The sequence below is a fragment of the Pelodiscus sinensis genome, chromosome 3, assembly GCF_052426305.1.
Source record: "Pelodiscus sinensis isolate ZL-2025 chromosome 3, ASM5242630v1, whole genome shotgun sequence".
Lineage (NCBI taxonomy): Eukaryota > Metazoa > Chordata > Testudines > Trionychidae > Pelodiscus > Pelodiscus sinensis.
The window spans coordinates 198,035,001-198,053,767 of NC_143054.1; the positions used below are offsets into that span (position 1 = coordinate 198,035,001).

The 18,767-nt window shown below is 40.6% G+C and overlaps 1 protein-coding gene across 5 annotated transcripts in view; it reads left to right on the plus strand.

Moving 5' to 3' along the window:
- KIZ (kizuna centrosomal protein) overlaps window positions 1-18,767 on the plus strand; it is a 99,416-nt gene that overhangs the window by 21,434 nt on the left and 59,215 nt on the right. For 4 of the 5 annotated variants that reach the window (XM_075925795.2, XM_075925798.2, XM_075925796.2 and 1 more), the window contains 2 exons: window positions 6,491-7,115; window positions 11,510-11,801. In XM_075925795.2, coding sequence (XP_075781910.1) covers window positions 6,491-7,115; window positions 11,510-11,801 — 917 coding nt within the window. Of the gene's footprint in view, window positions 1-5,519; window positions 5,542-6,490; window positions 7,116-11,509; window positions 11,802-18,767 lie in introns of those variants that run through there. The other variant, XM_006116240.5, reaches the window with a different exon arrangement.

The following is an 18,767-nucleotide window of genomic DNA, read 5'->3' on the forward strand; positions in this document are numbered from 1 at the left end:
TGGGGATAGAAGAAACAGTCAGAATTTGTTTTGGAGAGAATTGGCTTTGTTGTTAACTAAATTTGTGCAGTTGTCCACCTTATAGTGCACTAGATGTTAGTGTAATTGCAGATGTGAATGGTGACTTGCTATACTTGGACTTCAAAAGCCACAGACTTGGATTTTCTAGGAGTGCTTTTCCCTGAGAAGATCTCGCAATGTTGTTTGAAGAAACCAACTGATACCATGTTGTAGGTCTAGGTTATATGTTGGCATTTTTTCAACTAAATTGAGTGTCTGTTGAGCAGTGTATCTGAGTAGGTGTGTTTATTTGCCTATCTTTTCTTCCTGTAAAAGGGGCTTCCTATAATGGGGCGGAGGTCAAAGCGAGATGTTTCTGTGCAGTAATGTGCCTATGAGAAGGTTCCTGTCATGAGCCTACAGTTTCTGAAAGCGGAGGAGGAGTCTGGACGTTAACATTCTGTATTCAGACACCCCATAGCTAGCTTCTAGGTGGTTTTCTGCAACCTGCAAGGCATTGTGTTTCTTTGAGTCCCAAAACATCTTTGTCTTTTGATGCTTTGGAAGCTGTTTACCCCAGAAGTTCCATGTCTTTCAGGACAATGGCATTATATCATGAACCTTTGCAAAAACTTCTCAGCAGTGAAACATCCTAATTTGTGGAAAAAACGAATACATCATATGTCAGTGCTGCCTCTCATCTGCTAGAGAAGTGGTTTACAAGTGCAGTCTTCCTACCTTTGGCCTGGTTTTGGTATTATGGGGAGCCAGTGCCTAGCTGTTGCAGAACTTGTAGAGGCCCAACTTAAATGTATACTCCAAATTAAAAAACATAGCAAGAGACCTAAAACAGTGTCACCGTGGCTTAACCGCCATGTAAAGGAAGCAGTGAGGGACCAAAAAAGGTATATTTTAAGAAGTGGAAGTCCAGTCCTAGTGAGATAAATAGAAAGGAACATAAACACTGTCAAATCAAGTGTAAAAATGTAATAAGAAAAGCAAAAAAAGATTTTGAGGAACAGCTAGCCAAAAACTCAAAAAGAAATAACAAAATGTTTAACTACATTAGAAGCAGGAAGCCTGCTAAAAAACCTGTGGGTCCCCTAGATGATCAAGCTATAAAAGGAGCAATCAAGGACGATAAAGCAGAAACTAAATGATTTCTTTGCTTCAGTCTTCACGGCTGAGGACGTTGGGGAGATTCCCGAATCTGCACCGTCCTTTGTGGGTGATGAATCTGAGGAACTGTCCCGGATTGAAGTGTCATTAGAGGAGGTTTTGGAACAAATAGAAAAACTTAATGTTAACACATCTCCGGGTCCAGATGACATTCATCCAAGGGTTCTAAAAGCACTCAAATGGGAAATTGCTGAGCTATTACCTGTGGTTTGTAACCTGTCCTTTAAATCAGCTTCCGTACCTAATGACTGGAAGGTAGCCAACGTTGCACCAATATTTAAAAAGGGCTCTAGAGGCGATCCTGGCAATTACAGACCGGTAAGTCTAACGTCAGTACCGGGCAAATTAGTCGAAACAATAGTAAAGAATAAAATTGTGAAGCATGTAGAAGAACATAATTTGTTGGACAAAAGTCAACATGGTTTCTGTAAAGGGAAATCCTGTCTTACTAATCTATTAGAGTTCTTTGAAGGGGTTAACAAGCATGCGGACAAGGGGGATCCAGTAGATATAGTATACTTGGATTTTCAGAAAGCCTTTGACAAGGTCCCTCACCAAAGGCTCTTGTGTAAATTACATGGCCATGGGATAAGAGGGAAGGTCCGAGAACTGGTTAAAAGACAGGAAACAAAGGGTAGGAATAAATGGTAAATTTTCAGAGTGGAGAGTGGTAACTAGTGGTGTCCCCCAAGGGTCAGTCCTGGGACCAATCCTTTTCCACTTATTCATAAATGATCTGGAGAAAGGGGTAAGCAGTGAGGTAGTAAAGTTTGCGGATGATACCAAACTGTTTAGAATAGTCAAGACAGAAGCAGCCTGTGAGGGACTCCAAGATGATCTCACCAAACTCAGTGATTGGGCAGCAAAATGGCAAATGAAATTTAATGTGGATAAGTGTACAGTAATGCACATCGGGAAAAATAACCCCAACTATATGTACAGTATGATGGGGGCTAATTTGGCTACGACAAATCAGGAAAGGGATCTTGGAGTTATCGTGGACAGTTCTCTGAAAACTTCCACACAGTGTGCAGCGGCGGTCAAAAAGGCAAATAGGATGCTAGGAATTATTAGGAAAGGGATAGAAAATAAGACACAGAATATCTTACTGCCCCTGTATAAAACTATGGTACGCCCACATCTGGAATACTGTGTACAGATGTGGTCTCCTCACCTTAAAAAAGATATTTTGGCCTTGGAAAGGGTTCAGAAAAGGGCAACTATGATGATTAGGGGTTTGGAACGGGTCCCATATGAGGAGAGGTTAAAGCGACTGGGACTTTTCAGTTTAGAAAAGAGGAGACTGAGGGGGGATATGATAGAGGTCTATAAAATCATGAGTGGTGTGGAGAGGGCCGATAAAGAAAAGTTATTTATTAGTTCCCTAAATAGAAGAACTAGAGGACACCAAATGAAATTAATGGGTAGCAGGTTTAAAACTAATAAAAGAAAGTTCTTCTTCACACAGCGTGTAGTCAACCTGTGGAACTCCTTGCCAGAGGAGGCTGTGAAGGCGAGGACTATAATAGAGTTTAAAGAGAAGCTAGATAATTTCATAGAGGTTAGGTCCATAAAAGGCTGTTAGCCAGGGGATAAAATGGTGTCCTTGGCCTCTGTTTGTCAGAGGCTGGAGAGGGATGGCAGGAGACAAATCGCTTGATCATTGTCTTTGGTCCACCCTCTCTGGGGCACCTGGTGCTGGCCACTGTCAGTAGACAGGATACTGGGCTTGAAGGACCTTTGGTCTGACCCAGTACGGCCATTATGTTCTTATACAGAGATTAGCAGCTCAGCCTGCAGCATGCACTCCTTAACACATGGAACACAGAATTTTGAAGCTTTTAGCCTTCAGAGCACAAACTCGATGCTGAGTATAACTCCAGATTCTCCAGATCTAAGTGACTGTAGTGCCAAATATCAGAGGACATCAGGGAATCAAACTAGGCCCAACGAGACTTGGATTGCTGGGCGTTCATGGTACATAGTAAGACTTAGTGCTGACCAATGGAGTTTCATGCTGCCATCTTCCCAGGCGTGGCTCAGAGGGAATTAATGTTGATCAGTAGTTATCAAGTGATGAGAAGTTTGGCTTGGGATGTATCTCAGATGTCACATTTAGTACGGTGTCAGCCTTACATTTCAGGTGAGACTGTGTCCTCATTGCAAAATAGCTGAATGATGATGAATGAAGAAAGTAAACATTTTATTCTTGTTAAAGAAAAGTTCTGTAAGAAGGGCCATATTTTGTATGTGTAAGAGTTGTGGAGAATGGGAGAAAAGACGTAGGTAAAGCAAACAGAAAAGATGGCAATAGTTTGATTTTTATAATTTTTTATAGTTTTAGCTAAATCTCTTCTTCCTACTTTTCTCCCAAGCGAAATATCTCTTTTTCCCTTCATTTTATTTTGCTGCATGGTGAAACTACACAGGCACCAATCCTTATTTTTCAAATTCTAAGTCCTGTAATGCAAAGCAGATGAAGAAAGATTTTTTACAATCAAAAAGGGGTTTGCTAGCAAGGTACCTTTTGCTGTAACATGCAGAGCCGATACATTTAGTATTGGAACATTAAATCCAGGAGCTATAAATCCATAAAACATTTTCTGGATAAATTTGAGAGCAGAAAATCAGACCCAGAGGATAACAGAGAAGAACCCAATCTGAGTAACATACACTGATTCTTTGTGCAAATAACATAGTTTATGGGGTTACTGGATTTTTCTTTCGTTGGTGTAAAGAAAAAATTGAGCTGTATTGTGAAGTTTTGTCATATTACCAGACTAAATATATATAAGATCCTTTCACAGGGAGATTGTAGCTGAACCTGTGTGACAAATAGACACCCAATGAAAAAGGATGGAGGCTGCTACAGTGACATTAGGGAATTCTAATGTTGTGCTCCAAGCTGTTAAGATGTTGTTAGAATCCTTCCTTTGCTATTATAACATTAATAGGTTAATATTGGTTAAAAGTCTGTTTATATTGATATGGGCCTTCTACTACTTCTAGTAACTATTCCATAGAAATCTGTTACATTTACTCAGCATGCATAGAAATCCAAAACAAACTTAAAGGTTCTTGAAATTTAGAAATTGTCATTTGCTTTAGAAATTGCTTTCATTTTAAGTTCAGCCAGGTCCTTCAGGGCAAACGTCTCCTGCAGCTACCAGTAAGTCACCCTTGGTAAGAAGAAAGAATTGATTCATTGGTAGGTTTTTGGCACAACCATTGTTCCTGCTGTTGAGACAAATGTACAAGAGGGAGAAAAGGACAGTGATGAAAGAAAAAGACTTCTGTTTCCTTAATGCTTGTTTTGCAAGCAAGATATAGTACATAGTCAGGTCAGTATTGAAAGGTGTGCTTTTAACATCTGTACCTAGCTCATTTCTTCCGCTTGGGTTTGGTCCGTCAGACAGGTGTGAGATTGTTTATGCTGCTTTAGTGTGTTGTGCTGATCTTAGTGGTGATATTATGCAGTTCAGCTAATTGAAAAGTTGAATAGAAGCCCAAGGAGGGGTAGGCATGAGAGAGAATAAAATAAGGAAGGATGGAAGTGTCACAGAAGGGAAGGAGTATCAGGAGTTTTCAAACTTACATCCAAGGTGTGGTATAGGGTTTTGACAATAGGTATTGGCATGGAATCTGCATCCTTCCCATTTGTTCTGGTTAAAACATCTTTCAGGATCAGAAAAAGGTGGCCCAATGGTAAATCTCTGGATGATGTGGCGGTTTATAGTGCTAGTTAATGTTCTGTGGCTATGTCTACGCTGCACAGTTATTTCGGAATAAGGTATTCCAGAACAGTTATACCAAAATAGCTTATTTTGAAATAGCACATCTACACTGCAGAGAAGCCTCAAAATTAGTCCAAGGAAGGCTTCCCTAATGTAGACGTGCTATCTCGATTTAGAGCCCCAGGAGGCACGGGGGAGAAATAACTTAGAATGGCCCTGGTGAAAGGCTATTTCAAAATAGCAGCAATGGAGTGTTTACACACGCATTATTTTGAAATAGCTATTTCAGAATAGGCATTATTCCTCGTAGAATGAGGTTTACAGATTTTTGGAATAAGTCATCCGTTGTTTTGAAATTACTTTGAAATAACAGAATGGCTGTGTAGACACTCACATTATTTCGAAATAGTCCTAGTTATCTCAACATAATGGTGCAGAGTAGATGCACCCTAACTGAATACATTTTAAGCATAGACCTATTTTTGTGTGTCTGGAGCATCACACTTTAAAATACAGCCTCTTCATAAAATGTGTCCGTTTATTTTCCTGCTTAGGACTTTTCCATTTTGCTTCCCTGCAGAGTGTTGGAGGAAATAACTTGCTTTTGGCTCCTGACAGGGTTTAACAAGTGAGTCATTGGTTCTTCCATTCATTTGTGATAATTGCAGCCAATGCTTATTAGTATATCTGGTTGGAACCCAGACAGGCCTGTTTACTGAGTCACAGACATAGTTCATAAAAATATTATCAGAATATTCCCATATTGGTTACAGTGACTTTTTTTTCAATCCTTTACCTATTTTGATTTTTGGAATAGGAATACAGAGAATTTTTTATTGCAGCTGTATGTACAGTACTTGCTTTCTTGATAGCAGATGCTAGTTTCTAGGCTATCAATCCAGCAGCTTCCATAAACACTCTTTTTTAAAACATGAAATTGAGCAGTTGGGCTTCCAATTTATGGGCTTTTTGTGTGCAAAACTATAGAGAAGAAATGGTTGCCTGGAATGTTAAACCGCTGTAATTGACATAAACTTTGTTTAATATGCCATTTGGCAAAAATTTATTACCATTCCATGCAAAATACTGTACATTAAGTGAAAAGCAGTGAAGACTCTTGATAGCAGTTAAGCTGTTTCCAGTTCTTGTAGTTCAGCTGCTAACCAACCTAATGGCATCATTAGTGGCGTTCATTTCTTTAAATGTAGGTTTTATATTTGTTTACCGAAATTTCTCTTGGTGAGGCTACCTTTTGGTCTGGATCCTGTAAGGTGTTTGCCTCCTGTGAGGTGCTGACAGACTTAATCTCCTTTTGGCTTCCCTGGTAGTGAAAGGTGTTTAGTGCCTGGCACAAAGCATTTAATATCTTGCAGGAGTCTGGCCATTCAATCTTATTTTAGTTTTAGAAAATCAATTGGACAAAGAAAGCGTGTTTATACGTGGATTAGCATCATACGATTGAAAAATATTGAAATGATGTATAACATTTGCTCTTCGAAGACCAACACAAAACCTTTAAGAAACTCCATTTACTGCATGAAATTCATTCTTAAGCCATCTCAACCTCTATTTTTCAGATGCTGCCAGTTGCAAGACAGGCAGGAATTAACACCAGGACAGCCATGTCAAGAGGATTGTATCATCCAGCAACAATCTTCATGGGCCGCCAAATGTCAGCCATCTCAAGCATTGAAGATTTCAGTACACAGCAGAAATCTTCCCAGCCCACAAAGAGCTTTTCAATTTCTGACCTACATTCATGCAGACAGGCAGCACAGAGCAGTAATATGACAGACAGCTATGTAGTACAAACTAATAGTGATATACAGTGCTTAAATAAGTCTGACAAAACAGATGGGACGACATGTATCCAGATGGGTGAGAAAATGCCAGTCACATCCAGCGTATCTGAGAATGGAAGAACTCATTGCTTGGAGATAGAAAGCAATACAAATAGGGGTAGCAGTTATTTAGTAGAAAGCAAAAAACCTGCTAACCGCAGCTCCTTGTTATGTGAAAGATTAAGTCTGGAGAACAGAAGCGCTGACTTAAAGAGTGACAGTTGTAGCAGCTCAGTAGAAGAAATAGTGACACATGAGCACTTCGTGGCGAATGAAGAAACAGCCAAACGGCCAATCCCCTTGGTGTCTGCTCCTGAACAGCTCGTTTCTGGAAACGAACAGCCAAGAGAAAAGTTCCCAGGTATGGTGATGGTATCTGTGTGATGGCCTGCTGGGTGGGGCGGGGGCAAGGGCGGGGCGGCAGGAATGCAGTCGTCCCCCACTGATCCAGGTTTTGAGAAGACTGAGCACCACAGGGTCCTGGTGCCTCCACAACTGGAGAGGAGCCACGAAGGCTCTGGTTAAGAGACCGTGGAGGGGAGTGCAAGAGGAGCCTGCAGCTGTTGTGTGCTGTGGTTTGGGCAGTTGGATCTAGTGATCAGGGCGTTCTCTGGTTGCCAGGGTTCTTTTCCTGGCTCTACCACTGATTGATTGGGCAAGTCACTTCTCCTCTCTTCCCCCTGTCTCCCTCTGTGTCTTGTCTGCCTTTTTGGTGCAGGGACTGTCTGAACAGTGCTTACCACAGTGGGGCACCGTTTTTTGGTTGCCACCACTAGACACTACTGTGGAATTCTCCTCCACTGCATGGCTGAGAGTTGCTGGGCTGAAGAGGTGCTAAAACAGAGCCAGCGAATTTGCCATGTTCCTGCTCCAGAGGCCAAAACTTTCCACCCAGGGCAGCATGCAGTTTCCAAGTGCTTCTACTGGCTCTGGCAACAGAACAGTTCTGCCTCATATTCATAAATGATCTGGAGGAAAGAGGTAAACAGTGAGGTGGCAAAGTTTGCAGACAATACTAAACTGCTCAAGGTAGTTAAGACCAAAGCAGACTGTGAAGAACTTCAAAAAGGTCTCACCAAACTAAGTGACTGGGCAACAAAATGGCAAATGAAATTGAATGTGGATAAATGTAAAGTAATGCACATTGGAAAATATAACCCCAACTATACATATAATATGATGGGGGATAATTTAGCTACAACTAGTCAGGAAAGAGATCTTGGAGTCATCGTGGATAGTTCTCTGAAGACGTCCACGCAGTGTGCAGCGGCAGGCAAAAAAAAAATCAAGATGTTAAGAATCATTAAAAAAGGGATGGAGACGCGGTTCTTTCGAAAGTAGAAGTCTTTTTTGAAAGATCCTGTAAACCTCATTTTTTGTGCTTTTGAAATAGTGCTTTTTCGAAAGAGCGCCATGACATGATTATGCAAATGAAGCACGGGAAATTCAAATCCTAGCTTCATTTGCACTTTTGAAGTGCCTAATTTATATCCCTCTGTTGAAAGAGAGATGTAGTCTAGACACCCCCGGCTGTATCAGTATAGTTACAGCTGTACTGCTTTTGTGTGTAATCAGGTTTTAAGATTTTGAAATATCTGTGCCTATGTAGATGAATTGATGACATGCTTGTTTCTTATTCTCTGACTGTCCCAAGCCCTGCCGAGAACCATGCCTTCTAGATGCATGATTCACAAATACAGTTTTCCTACAAGCAAAATACCTGTTAGCCTACTGGAAGAACTAGCGATGTTAAAATACATCTCTGTAATTTTGTAATCACATCCACCTGCAGCCCCATGCTGCCTCTAATGCAGAGGCAGCAGCCCAGGAAGAGCAGGTGGCTCTCCGGGAGCCAGTGTGCATGGGGAGCTGGCTTAAAAGCTGGCTCCCAGTGTATACCAGCTCCCCTGCATATTCCGGCTTGGATACAGAAGCAGCATTGTGGCGCGGGAGCCTGCATGTAACCGTACAGGTTAACCGATAATTCCAGGCTCATCCGTTAACCATGTAAACGGTTCCGCTTCCGCATCTCTAGGAAGAACCAGACTCCCCTTTATGCCCCAGACCTGTGAACAGGGCCCACTTTTGTGCTACTATCAAGCAAGCTACACACTGAGAAACTGTATCTTTGCCCCCTCTAGTGGCTAGGTGCACAAATTATAACAACCCACTATTATCTGCTAATGGAGTTGTTATTTTTACCTCAAGTGGAAGAGATGAAGTAACTCAAGAAAATTGATCAAACTGCTCTTAAGGGCTTGCAGAAATATTCTCTTCTGCCTTTCCAGTAAATATGTCAATTTTCAGGTTAACCCAATTTTCTAAGCCCTTTAAGGATTGCTAAAATGAAGCTGTATAATAGAAATTACTGGCAACCTTCATGATGGAGGAACTACAGCCTCTCAATGTAATGATCACAATTTTTTTGGACAAAAGCTGGCAGCCTCATCATATTACTCTGTATGCTTCATGTCCTCTGGGCATCCTGTTTTTGCCTTCTTTGTGGTTTTTCCATTTCTCTTTCAGTACCCTTATGGCTTTTCAGTGTCTGTACTGTCACTTTGCAATATTTGCCACTTCTCCAGTTAATGAAAGACCCATTATTTTGAGGTGGAACAAGACATCATCGACTTGGCTTATATTAGCCTTAGGGGTTTGCAAAGCAGATTTGACAGAATGTCTGTTCTCTCCCCTTTTGCTCCCTAAAGAAGTGTTGAGGTTGGGCAGTGTCATTTTTGAAAAAATATTTATTTAATTTTTGGAATGTAATATTTTGAGAATAAGGGAAACCATGTGTTTGGCTCAAAATATAAATGAGCAAGGACCGCCTGAAATTTTCCATGGGGAGGGAAAGAGCTTCTAAGGCTTTGATGTCAAACCTCCATGTTAGTGTTGTACAGGTTGAACCTCCCTCGTTCAGCACTCTCAGGACCTGACTGGTATTGAACCAGAGAAGTTGCCGAATCATAGGAGGTCAGTATTGTCCAGCAGTATTACCAACCCTTCCACTGCTTACTGGGCTCGTAGCAGACATTTGGGGATAAATTAGAGCTAACAGAATACTGAGGCTGTGTCTATGCTACCAAGTTATTTTGAAATAAGTTATTTCAAAATAACAACTCCTGAAATAACTATTTTGAAATAATGCATCCACTCTACAAATGCCCATCGAAACAGCGCCGATCTATATTGAAATAGCGCATCCACACTCATTGGAGCCTGAATCACCTTTAAAGCCCCCGGAAGCATTCCGGGCAGGGCACCAGGACTGCAGTCACTTCCTGAAGCCGCTGCCTGAGGCTGTCTGAGGCTTGTGTTTAAAGGGGCTCCCGTCTCTGGCCATGTCCCAGGCTCTTCTCCATTGTCCCTAGCCTCTGTTTGTCTGGAAATGGATGACGGGGGAGGGATCAGGTAAGGATTACTTGTTGTGTTCCTGCTCTGGAGCATCTGGCTTTGGCCACTGTTGGAAGACAGGATGCTGGGCTAGATGGACCTTTGGTTTGACGCAGTATGGCCGTTCTTATGGCCTCCACTGATCCGGCAAAATCCCTCATCCGGGACCCATAAGATCCCAAGGTTGCCGGACCAGGAAGGTCCAACCTGTAGTACCCATTTATATTTGTATCTGAGTAGACTAATACAACCTCCTTCTGCTGAGCAGCAAGGACAGTCAGCTGCCAACCACCACTTCCAAGCCCACAGGCATAGATCTTTGCTCCTGGGTGGACTAGAAGCTCCAGATGACATGTCTGAGAGGCAGTTGGCTGGAGTTGTTGTCTTCACCTTGTTACTGTTTTAAATTGTGGAGGATCCTTTTACTTGAGCCCAGCGGAGGCATGGGACGGCCACTGAACACCCCTTTCCAAGGAAATGACAGAATAATATACAGACATGAAGAAGGAGGCCAGGTAGTAGGCGGACAGGGTAGAGCTGAAAGATACTAAGGAGATGACCATTTTTGTGGCATTATGTGGCACTGAGACTGTTCTGTTTCTTGACAAAACATTGAAATATGTGGCCGTTCATGCAATGGCGCAAACGCATGAGACTGAGCAGAAGGAAACCCTCCGAGGTCTGTGGGAAATCTTTCCTGCCCGACAGGCTGGGGCTAAGAAGCTAGGTCAGCCCGTTAGGAGTGATCCTGTTGCAGCAGTCCCTAAAGAAAAAAGGCATAGTGGCTTCCAAGAGTGCTTCTGTCGGTTGAACACAGGCCACAAGGGAGTTCTTCCAAAGAGGAGAGCAAGGTCAGATTGTAGGGAGAAAACCTACAGAGTTAGCAGTTTGTCATGGGGAAATTTCTGGGTGCTGTCATGCAGCATGCACATCCTTTGTCTGGCTGTATAATAATAGTTGGATATAATACTTAAGGTAAAGAATCCAAGTACATGACTCAAAATTAGTTCCTCAGTTCCAAGTCAGCAGTAGTGGTGCAGAGCAAGAGTCAGGTCTGTTGAGAGCTTCCTGTTGATCTTCTTGAACTCCAGTGCCACATCGATGGATTCCAGAGAAAGCTGTATCTATCTCCATTAGGCAGGAATATTGATGAAAGGAATAAAGGAATGGAAAACTGGGAGAACCCTGGAAAAATGTGCCTAAGAGGCAGAGGTTTTAGGTGGTATGAATTACACATTTCTTGTGAAATAGGATAAAATATTAAATGTATTATCTGGGTCTCATTGCAACACAGTGCAACTTATATATGTTTTTTACATGACCCTGTTACTCTGTTGGCAATATTTGTCATTTTTATTACAGGCCTCGACCAATCCCCGGATAGTCTGTGGCCCATTGAAAATACATTAGAGCTAGAAGATGAAAGCCTAGATAGCAGCAGCGACCTCACAGTTTCAGTGAGTGAAGAGGAGGAGATGGTAAATACAGTTGAACCACAGCAGAGCCTACAAAGTGTGGATTTCAAGATGGCCTTACAATCAGTGAACTCAGAACAAGAAAAAGAAGGTATATCCACCAAAGGACATTTTTCTTTGCAAACAGGAAACCGTCATACACCAGACGAAGACTCTTCAGCTAATTCAGCAACAAGGCAGTAAGGCAATAAATATTTTTCTCACTGTGATTAATTAGTTAAGATTCTTTTTTGGAGATTTTCCTAGTGACAGCCTATGCTACCGTAAAATATGTATATGAATATGTAACTTCTTTAGCTCCGACAAGCAGACATTTTGATGTGGGAGCCCTATTTTTTTGTGATAAATTGACTTTGGAGCTCATCGCACAATTTGAGAAGTTTCTTTAATTTCCATTAAAACAGATGTCCTACTAATTTCCTTATTTGAGCATATCAGTTCAGTCTGAACATTGAAAGAACTCGCTACACAGTGCATTTCATGGTCATTAACATAAGAACATAAGAACGGCCGTACTGGGTCAGACGAAAGGTCCTTCTAGCCCAGTATCCTGTCTACTGACAGTGGCCAGCACCAGGTGCCCCAGAGAGGGTGGACTGAAGACAATGATCAAGCGACTTGTCTCCTGCCATCTCTCTCCAGCATCTGACAAACAGAGGCCAAGGACACCATTTTATCCCCTGGCTAATAGCCTTTTATGGACCTAACCTCTATGAAATTATCTAGCTTCTCTTTAAACTCTATTATAGTCCTAGCCTTCACAGCCTCCTCTGGCAAGGAGTTCCACAGGTTGACTACACGCTGTGTGAAGAAGAACTTTCTTTTATTCGTTTTAAACCTGCTACCCATTAATTTCATTTGGTGACCTCTAGTTCTTCTATTTAGGGAATTAATAAATAACTTTTCTTTATCGGCCCTCTCCACACCACTCATGATTTTATATACCTCTATCATATCCCCCCTCAGTTTCCTTTTTTCTAAACTGAAAAGTCCCAGTCGCTTTAACCTCTCCTCATATGGGACCCATTCCAAACCCCCTAATCATCTTAGTTGCCCTTTTCTGAATCCTTTCCAAGGCCAAAATATCTTTTTTAAGGTGAGGAGACCACATCTGTACACAGTATTCCAGATGTGGGCGTACCATAGTTTTATACAGGGGCAGTAAGATATTCTGTGTCTTATTTTCTATCCCTTTCCTAATAATTCCTAGCGTCCTATTTGCCTTTTTGACCGCCGCTGCACACTGCGTGGAAGTTTTCAGAGAACTGTCCACGATAACTCCAAGATCCCTTTCCTGATTTGTCGTAGCCAAATTAGCCCCCATCATACTGTACATATAGTTGGGGTTATTTTTCCCAATGTGCATTACTTTACACTTATCCACATTAAATTTCATTTGCCATTTTGCTGCCCAATCACTGAGTTTGGTGAGATCATCTTGGAGTCCCTCACAGGCTGCTTCTGTCTTGACTATCCTAAACAGTTTTGTATCATCTGCAAACTTTACTACATCACTGCTTACCCCTTTCTCCAGATCATTTATGAATTAGTTGAAAAGGATTGGTCCCAGGACTGACCCTTGGGGGACACCACTAGTTACCCCTCTCCACTCTGAAAATTTACCATTTATTCCTACCCTTTGTTTCCTGTCTTTTAACCAGTTCTCAATCCAAGAAAGGACCTTTCCTCTTATTCCCATGGCCATGTAATTTACACAAGAGCCTTTGGTGAGGGACCTTGTCAAAGGCTTTCTGAAAATCCAAGTATACTATATCTACTGGATCCCCCTTGTCCGCATGCTTGTTAACCCCTTCAAAGAACTCTAATAGATTAGTAAGACAGGATTTCCCTTTACAGAAACCATGTTGACTTTTGTCCAACAAATTATGTTCTTCTACATGCTTCACAATTTTATTCTTTACTATTGTTTCGACTAATTTGCCCGGTACTGACGTTAGACTTACCGGTCTGTAATTTGAGTTTTCAGGTGGTTAAACTAGCTTAAAACTAGAAATGCATTATTTGTTAGCTGTGTAACTCTGTTTGGATACTTTCCATGGCCCTCCATTGTAATATCAGAGTATCTTTCAATCATTAATGGATTTTATCCTCACAACACAGCCCTGTGAGGTAGGGGAAATGTAATCGTCGTTCTACAAAGGGAGAACTAGGGTACAAGGTTTATGAAGGGACTTGTCAAAGGTCAATCAAGAAATCAGTGTCAGAGTCAAGGGGTAAATCCTAGTCCTCTGGTCTTTTTTCTTTTTTAATCATATTGGCCGTGTCCAGACTCAGGGGTTTTTTCGGGAAAAGTAGCCTTTTCCCGAAAAAACTTCCCCTGCGTCCAGACTCAAGCCACGTTCTTTCGAAATTATTTCGAAAGAACGCGGCTTTTCTTTCGATGGCGGTAAACCTCAATTTACAAGGAAGAACGCCTTCTTTCGAAAGTTCCTCTTTCGAAAGAAGGCGTTCTTCAGTGTAAAGAGGCCGTCTTCGAAAGAGAGCATCCAGACTCGCTGGGTGCTCTCTTTCGAAAAAGCGGATTTCTCTTTCGAAAGATCCGCCTGCAGTCTAGACGCGATCTTTTGAAAGAGGCTCTTTCGAAAGATGCTTTCGAAAGAGCCTCTTTCGAAAGAAGCCTGCAGTCTAGACATAGCCATTGTGTTAACTCCCTTTACCTTGATTGAACACTTGGGTGTAAACCAGTAAGAGGAGAGGGATAGCTCAGTGGTTTGAGCGTTGACCTGCTAAACCCAGCGTTGTGAGGTCAATCCTTGAGGTGGCCATTTTGGGATCTGGGGCAAATCTATCAGGGATGGTACTCAGTCCTTCTATGGGGGTGGGGGACTGGACTTGATGACCTCTCAAGGTCCCTTCCAGCTCTATGAGATGTATAGGTAAGAATATTATTCCTTTTGCCCTGCAAACCTTTGATCTCACAATTGTGCAGCTCTTCCATTCTGCTTGCCTCTTCAGCTGCATTCCTTGATCACTCGCCTCCCAGCTCTTCCGCATTTCCTACTTCATCTAGATGGGCCTTTCACTGCGACTAGTGACTCCTCTTGCTAAGTTTCTCCTTAGTCTCTCCTTTGCCTTGCTTTCCCACTTGCTGGCTTTCTTCCTTTTTGCTCCTCCTACTCCTTAGCTGCAAAGGTTCTTCCTGTTGCCTGCTTGATTGGTACCTACTCTTCAGTGGCTGCCTGCCATTTACCTGCCTTGCTGGCTTCCCCGAAGTCTTTCTCCTCCCACTTCCTGCTGCGCCCCCTGCTGCCCAGCTTCCCAGTGGCCATTATCAGGAAAAGCTGCCCTCATAAATACATGCTTTCATCTCCGTTTCTGCTGCCCAGCTGACATCTCCACTTGTCTTCCAAGTGTGCTATCTCTCTGATTCCCCCCTCCCCCTTCCTATTTGAACAGATCACATGCAAAATGTTTAGGACTGAAGTGGTTAACCATATTAACATGATTGATTAGAGTCATGTGAGCTAGTACAGAAATAAAAACTTTTACATTGGGCTGGGAAGAAGACTGTGTAGCCAAGAAAAATAGCATTTGTTATTCAACAAGAATGAATGAGGCTTATAATCTCCCCACTGGTCATTTACTTATTTTGTCTTTTTAACCTATCTCTGTTTTGTTTGGGTTTTTTTGTATCTGCACATGTACAGAGAATGATTTCACCAGTGGTTCATATTTTAATAGATGACAGTTAAGCTGAAAAATACAAATCTATTAAAACATGCTTCTACAACGTTACCATTTCAGTTTTTCAAACCATGTACTAGAATATTGCTTACTACAGAAACATTTAATGTACATCTAAATAGTTTTTATGGAGTTTTCCTTTTGTTTAACATCTGTTAATCATAGTACTTAATAAGAAAGTTGTGTAGAGTGGTTGTTTTTTCAAGAAAATTCATAGCTTAGCAGTGGGAATGTAACCTTTTGTCCTGTCCCTATAGATTGTAGTGACTTCCAGCTGCTGATATAAACTGATGGAAAATATTGTATGTTCTTTGTAAATCTGGATAAATTATAGGAAAGATTTCATTGTTCTCATTATCTCTGGAATTTGGCTCAAAGCAAAAAGTGGGTAATGGCCTCTAAAACTGTCAAGTGGATGTCTTAGTTTTTCAAGGTCATAAAAATGTGATCATAGATGATACATTTCTACAGAAAATTATACAGATTTTAATTTGCTTTTGTTTTGAAAATCAAAGTACAGAGAGACTGCCAAATATTTGCATTTGTGAAAGATTGTATGGAGAGACAAGTAGTTTCTTCATAGTTAATTTTGCAAGTAGGAAGCATTTAGACTACCCTATTAGTCACTCATATTCAGATCAAATATAATGGAAGGGGAGATTTGCCATGAAGTTTTCAAGTGCTTAATGAGTTTGTGGTACATTTTTACAGAGGTTATTTGTGGTTGAAAAGGCTGACATCCATTACTTTTCTTCTAACTCCCAATTATTTTGTTTGTATATCAGTCAATTTTCCATATAGTTATTAAAAAAAAAAAAGTAGTGGACCCATTGTATTTGAGAAGAAATAGGGTTATAATTAAGCAAAATTGTAATGATTGGTTATCAAACTGAATTGGTTATAGTTAGGGTCCTCTTGATATCTTTGTTAATTTGTAAGTATTGAATTGTAATATTAGTGCCATCTCTACCACTTATCATCTTTCCTCTGGATTCTTGAGTATACTTCAGGAGGTTAAAAGCAGTAAACATAGAAGGGGGTTAGTGGAAAGAAAATCAGACTCTGACATTTCGAGGTCACTATTTCACTAAATTAAATATAAAACAAAAATCCTTCTTGCATATCAGCAAGTCACTGGTTTTCAGATGACATCTGCATCAAATGTAATGGAGAAGAGAGGAGATTCCTCAGTTAACTTTCCAATTTTTGTTCGTTATGCAAATACATTTTCTGGGGGGAAAAAAGCATTTTTTCCAAAGAAGTGCTTTAAGGTCATATTTTGCCGTACAGTGAGTTTTTACAACACAGTTCCAAGCTGTGTATAGTATGATTTTTTTTATCTTGGAAATACTGACAAGCTGCTACCTGTGGAAATACATATGTGATGTTACTATGATCTTTTGTTGAAAGCTTGTTATCTATTTTAAGGAAGCAGACTTATATTCAGTACTTTCCTGAAAAGTTGAATGAGAAATTTTGGATCACGTTAAAATATAATAAAAATATACAAAGTGAGTTCAATGCATATGCTCAGGGACGGATTGACATTTGAGTTTCTCTCTCTATCTGCCAGAAAGTGACAGGGCACATATTTTAAAAATATTCCACCATAAATTCAACCTATCTTGTGGGAGCCAAATAATGGAGATAAGTAGTTTTGTTCTTTACACCTGTTCATTTCTTGGTCCTTCTGCTGAGCCTGCCAAAAAGTGTTCTATGTTCTGGTGATAGTGTTTGTGATACCACCTTGTTTACTGTGAGTGGTATGCAGACCTTCAGTTCATTTCACATAAAGTGATGACCAGCTAACATATAGCAACTTCTCTGCTGTACTGATTTGTAAAAGATTTGAACCTGTGAACGACAAGTGAAAAGCACTATATCTCCTTTTTTCATTCCTCTATTTAAAGGGCTAAAAAACCAAACCAAACAAACAATCAAAAAAACCCCAGAGAATGACTACATAGAAAGATGATGACTATTTTAAGACCTATTTTGGGGGAGGAGGTAGAGGTTTTGCCAATGCTGCTTCAGCTGCATTGAAGAGATTTAGCACAGATGGATTGTGCATTACAAAATGTAACACATAATTCAAGCTGTCAGCTTAATCAGACTGTTTCCAGGAAGCAACCTGTAAAAGAGAAGGACCCCTTGTTTGCTGACCTCTGATCCATAGCCTGCTGCAGATTGTCATACATTTTGTTTTTCTTTATGTTGGGGTCCCTTCCTTCCCCTTCTTTTTGTTATTGTATTCCCTTCAAGTGGCACCCTGGAAAGACCACCCAGAGGGAGTCCAACAATAAGAAACGAGCTAGCCCCTAAAATGTAAGATTTCAGTAGAAGAAAAAGTACTGTTTAAGTACACATGTGATCTCTAGCATTGTTTCAGGCATTAAAAGTCCAAAACCTGCATGCACGGCTGTTTAAATCGAATTTTTCATTATAGGGGATGACAGTTTCATAGTTTTCAGAAGTGAAGCAAAGCTTAGGGAGAACATATTGCAGCTTTACAAGGGAGTACAAATGTCATTGCATGTAATAAACTGGTATATATTATAAAAATCTTGATTTGGCTACCAGACTTCTTAGAGCTGGTAGCCCCAGCTGTATTGCTGCTTCGTGGAGTTCTTCTGTTGAAACTCCTTAACAAAGCTGGCAGTCTGAAATCAAAATCTGAATGGCTATTTACACCTCTGTAAAAGGATTAGCAATGCTCCATTGTTACAGTGTTTAAATCTTAATTTGCATCATTATAGAGGTGTAGCTTCATCAGATCCCTGGTAGGTCCCAGTTATGTTTTTATACCTGTAGGTGGTCACTAAATTTATTCTGTTAGTGGAGGTGAAGAAATTAAATTGCTTAATGTGTTAGTAATTTTAAGAAACTCTTTCAGGATCAGATTGACTTCGGATAGTTATAGATTATTACTTTATATTTGCTGTTGCATGATGCATCCTGTACATAGAAAGGGAATGTATGTATATTGATATGGAGTTTGAACAAATATTGCTTAAATCATTTCCATTAGATTTGCAGGAATGTGTATTCACTATAGGTTGACCCATGCAGAAAAACTGAGATCTGGACTTTGAAAGTAGGTTCCAAACTATTCAGATCTGAAGTTTGAATTCAGGCTTGTCTAATTTTAATATGAGTATCATATAGTCTGTGCAAGGGATGTTTAAAAACTAAATTCTTGTGTATTATTCTCCTTTGAGGAAAAAATAGTCAAATAGTAGAAAGTACAAATTATTTTTATAACCATTTTCTATAGAAAACAGGTTAGTTTTTGTAGCCTTCAAAAAAATCAATACGTAGGGACTATAAACGCAGCCGTACAGAGTTCACTTTGTATCCGGGAGAAATGATCAGTTTAAAGAAAGCCACGAAACCTGTTTTGTGTCTGGGACTCAGCCTCGCAGGCAGTTACATTATAGCTA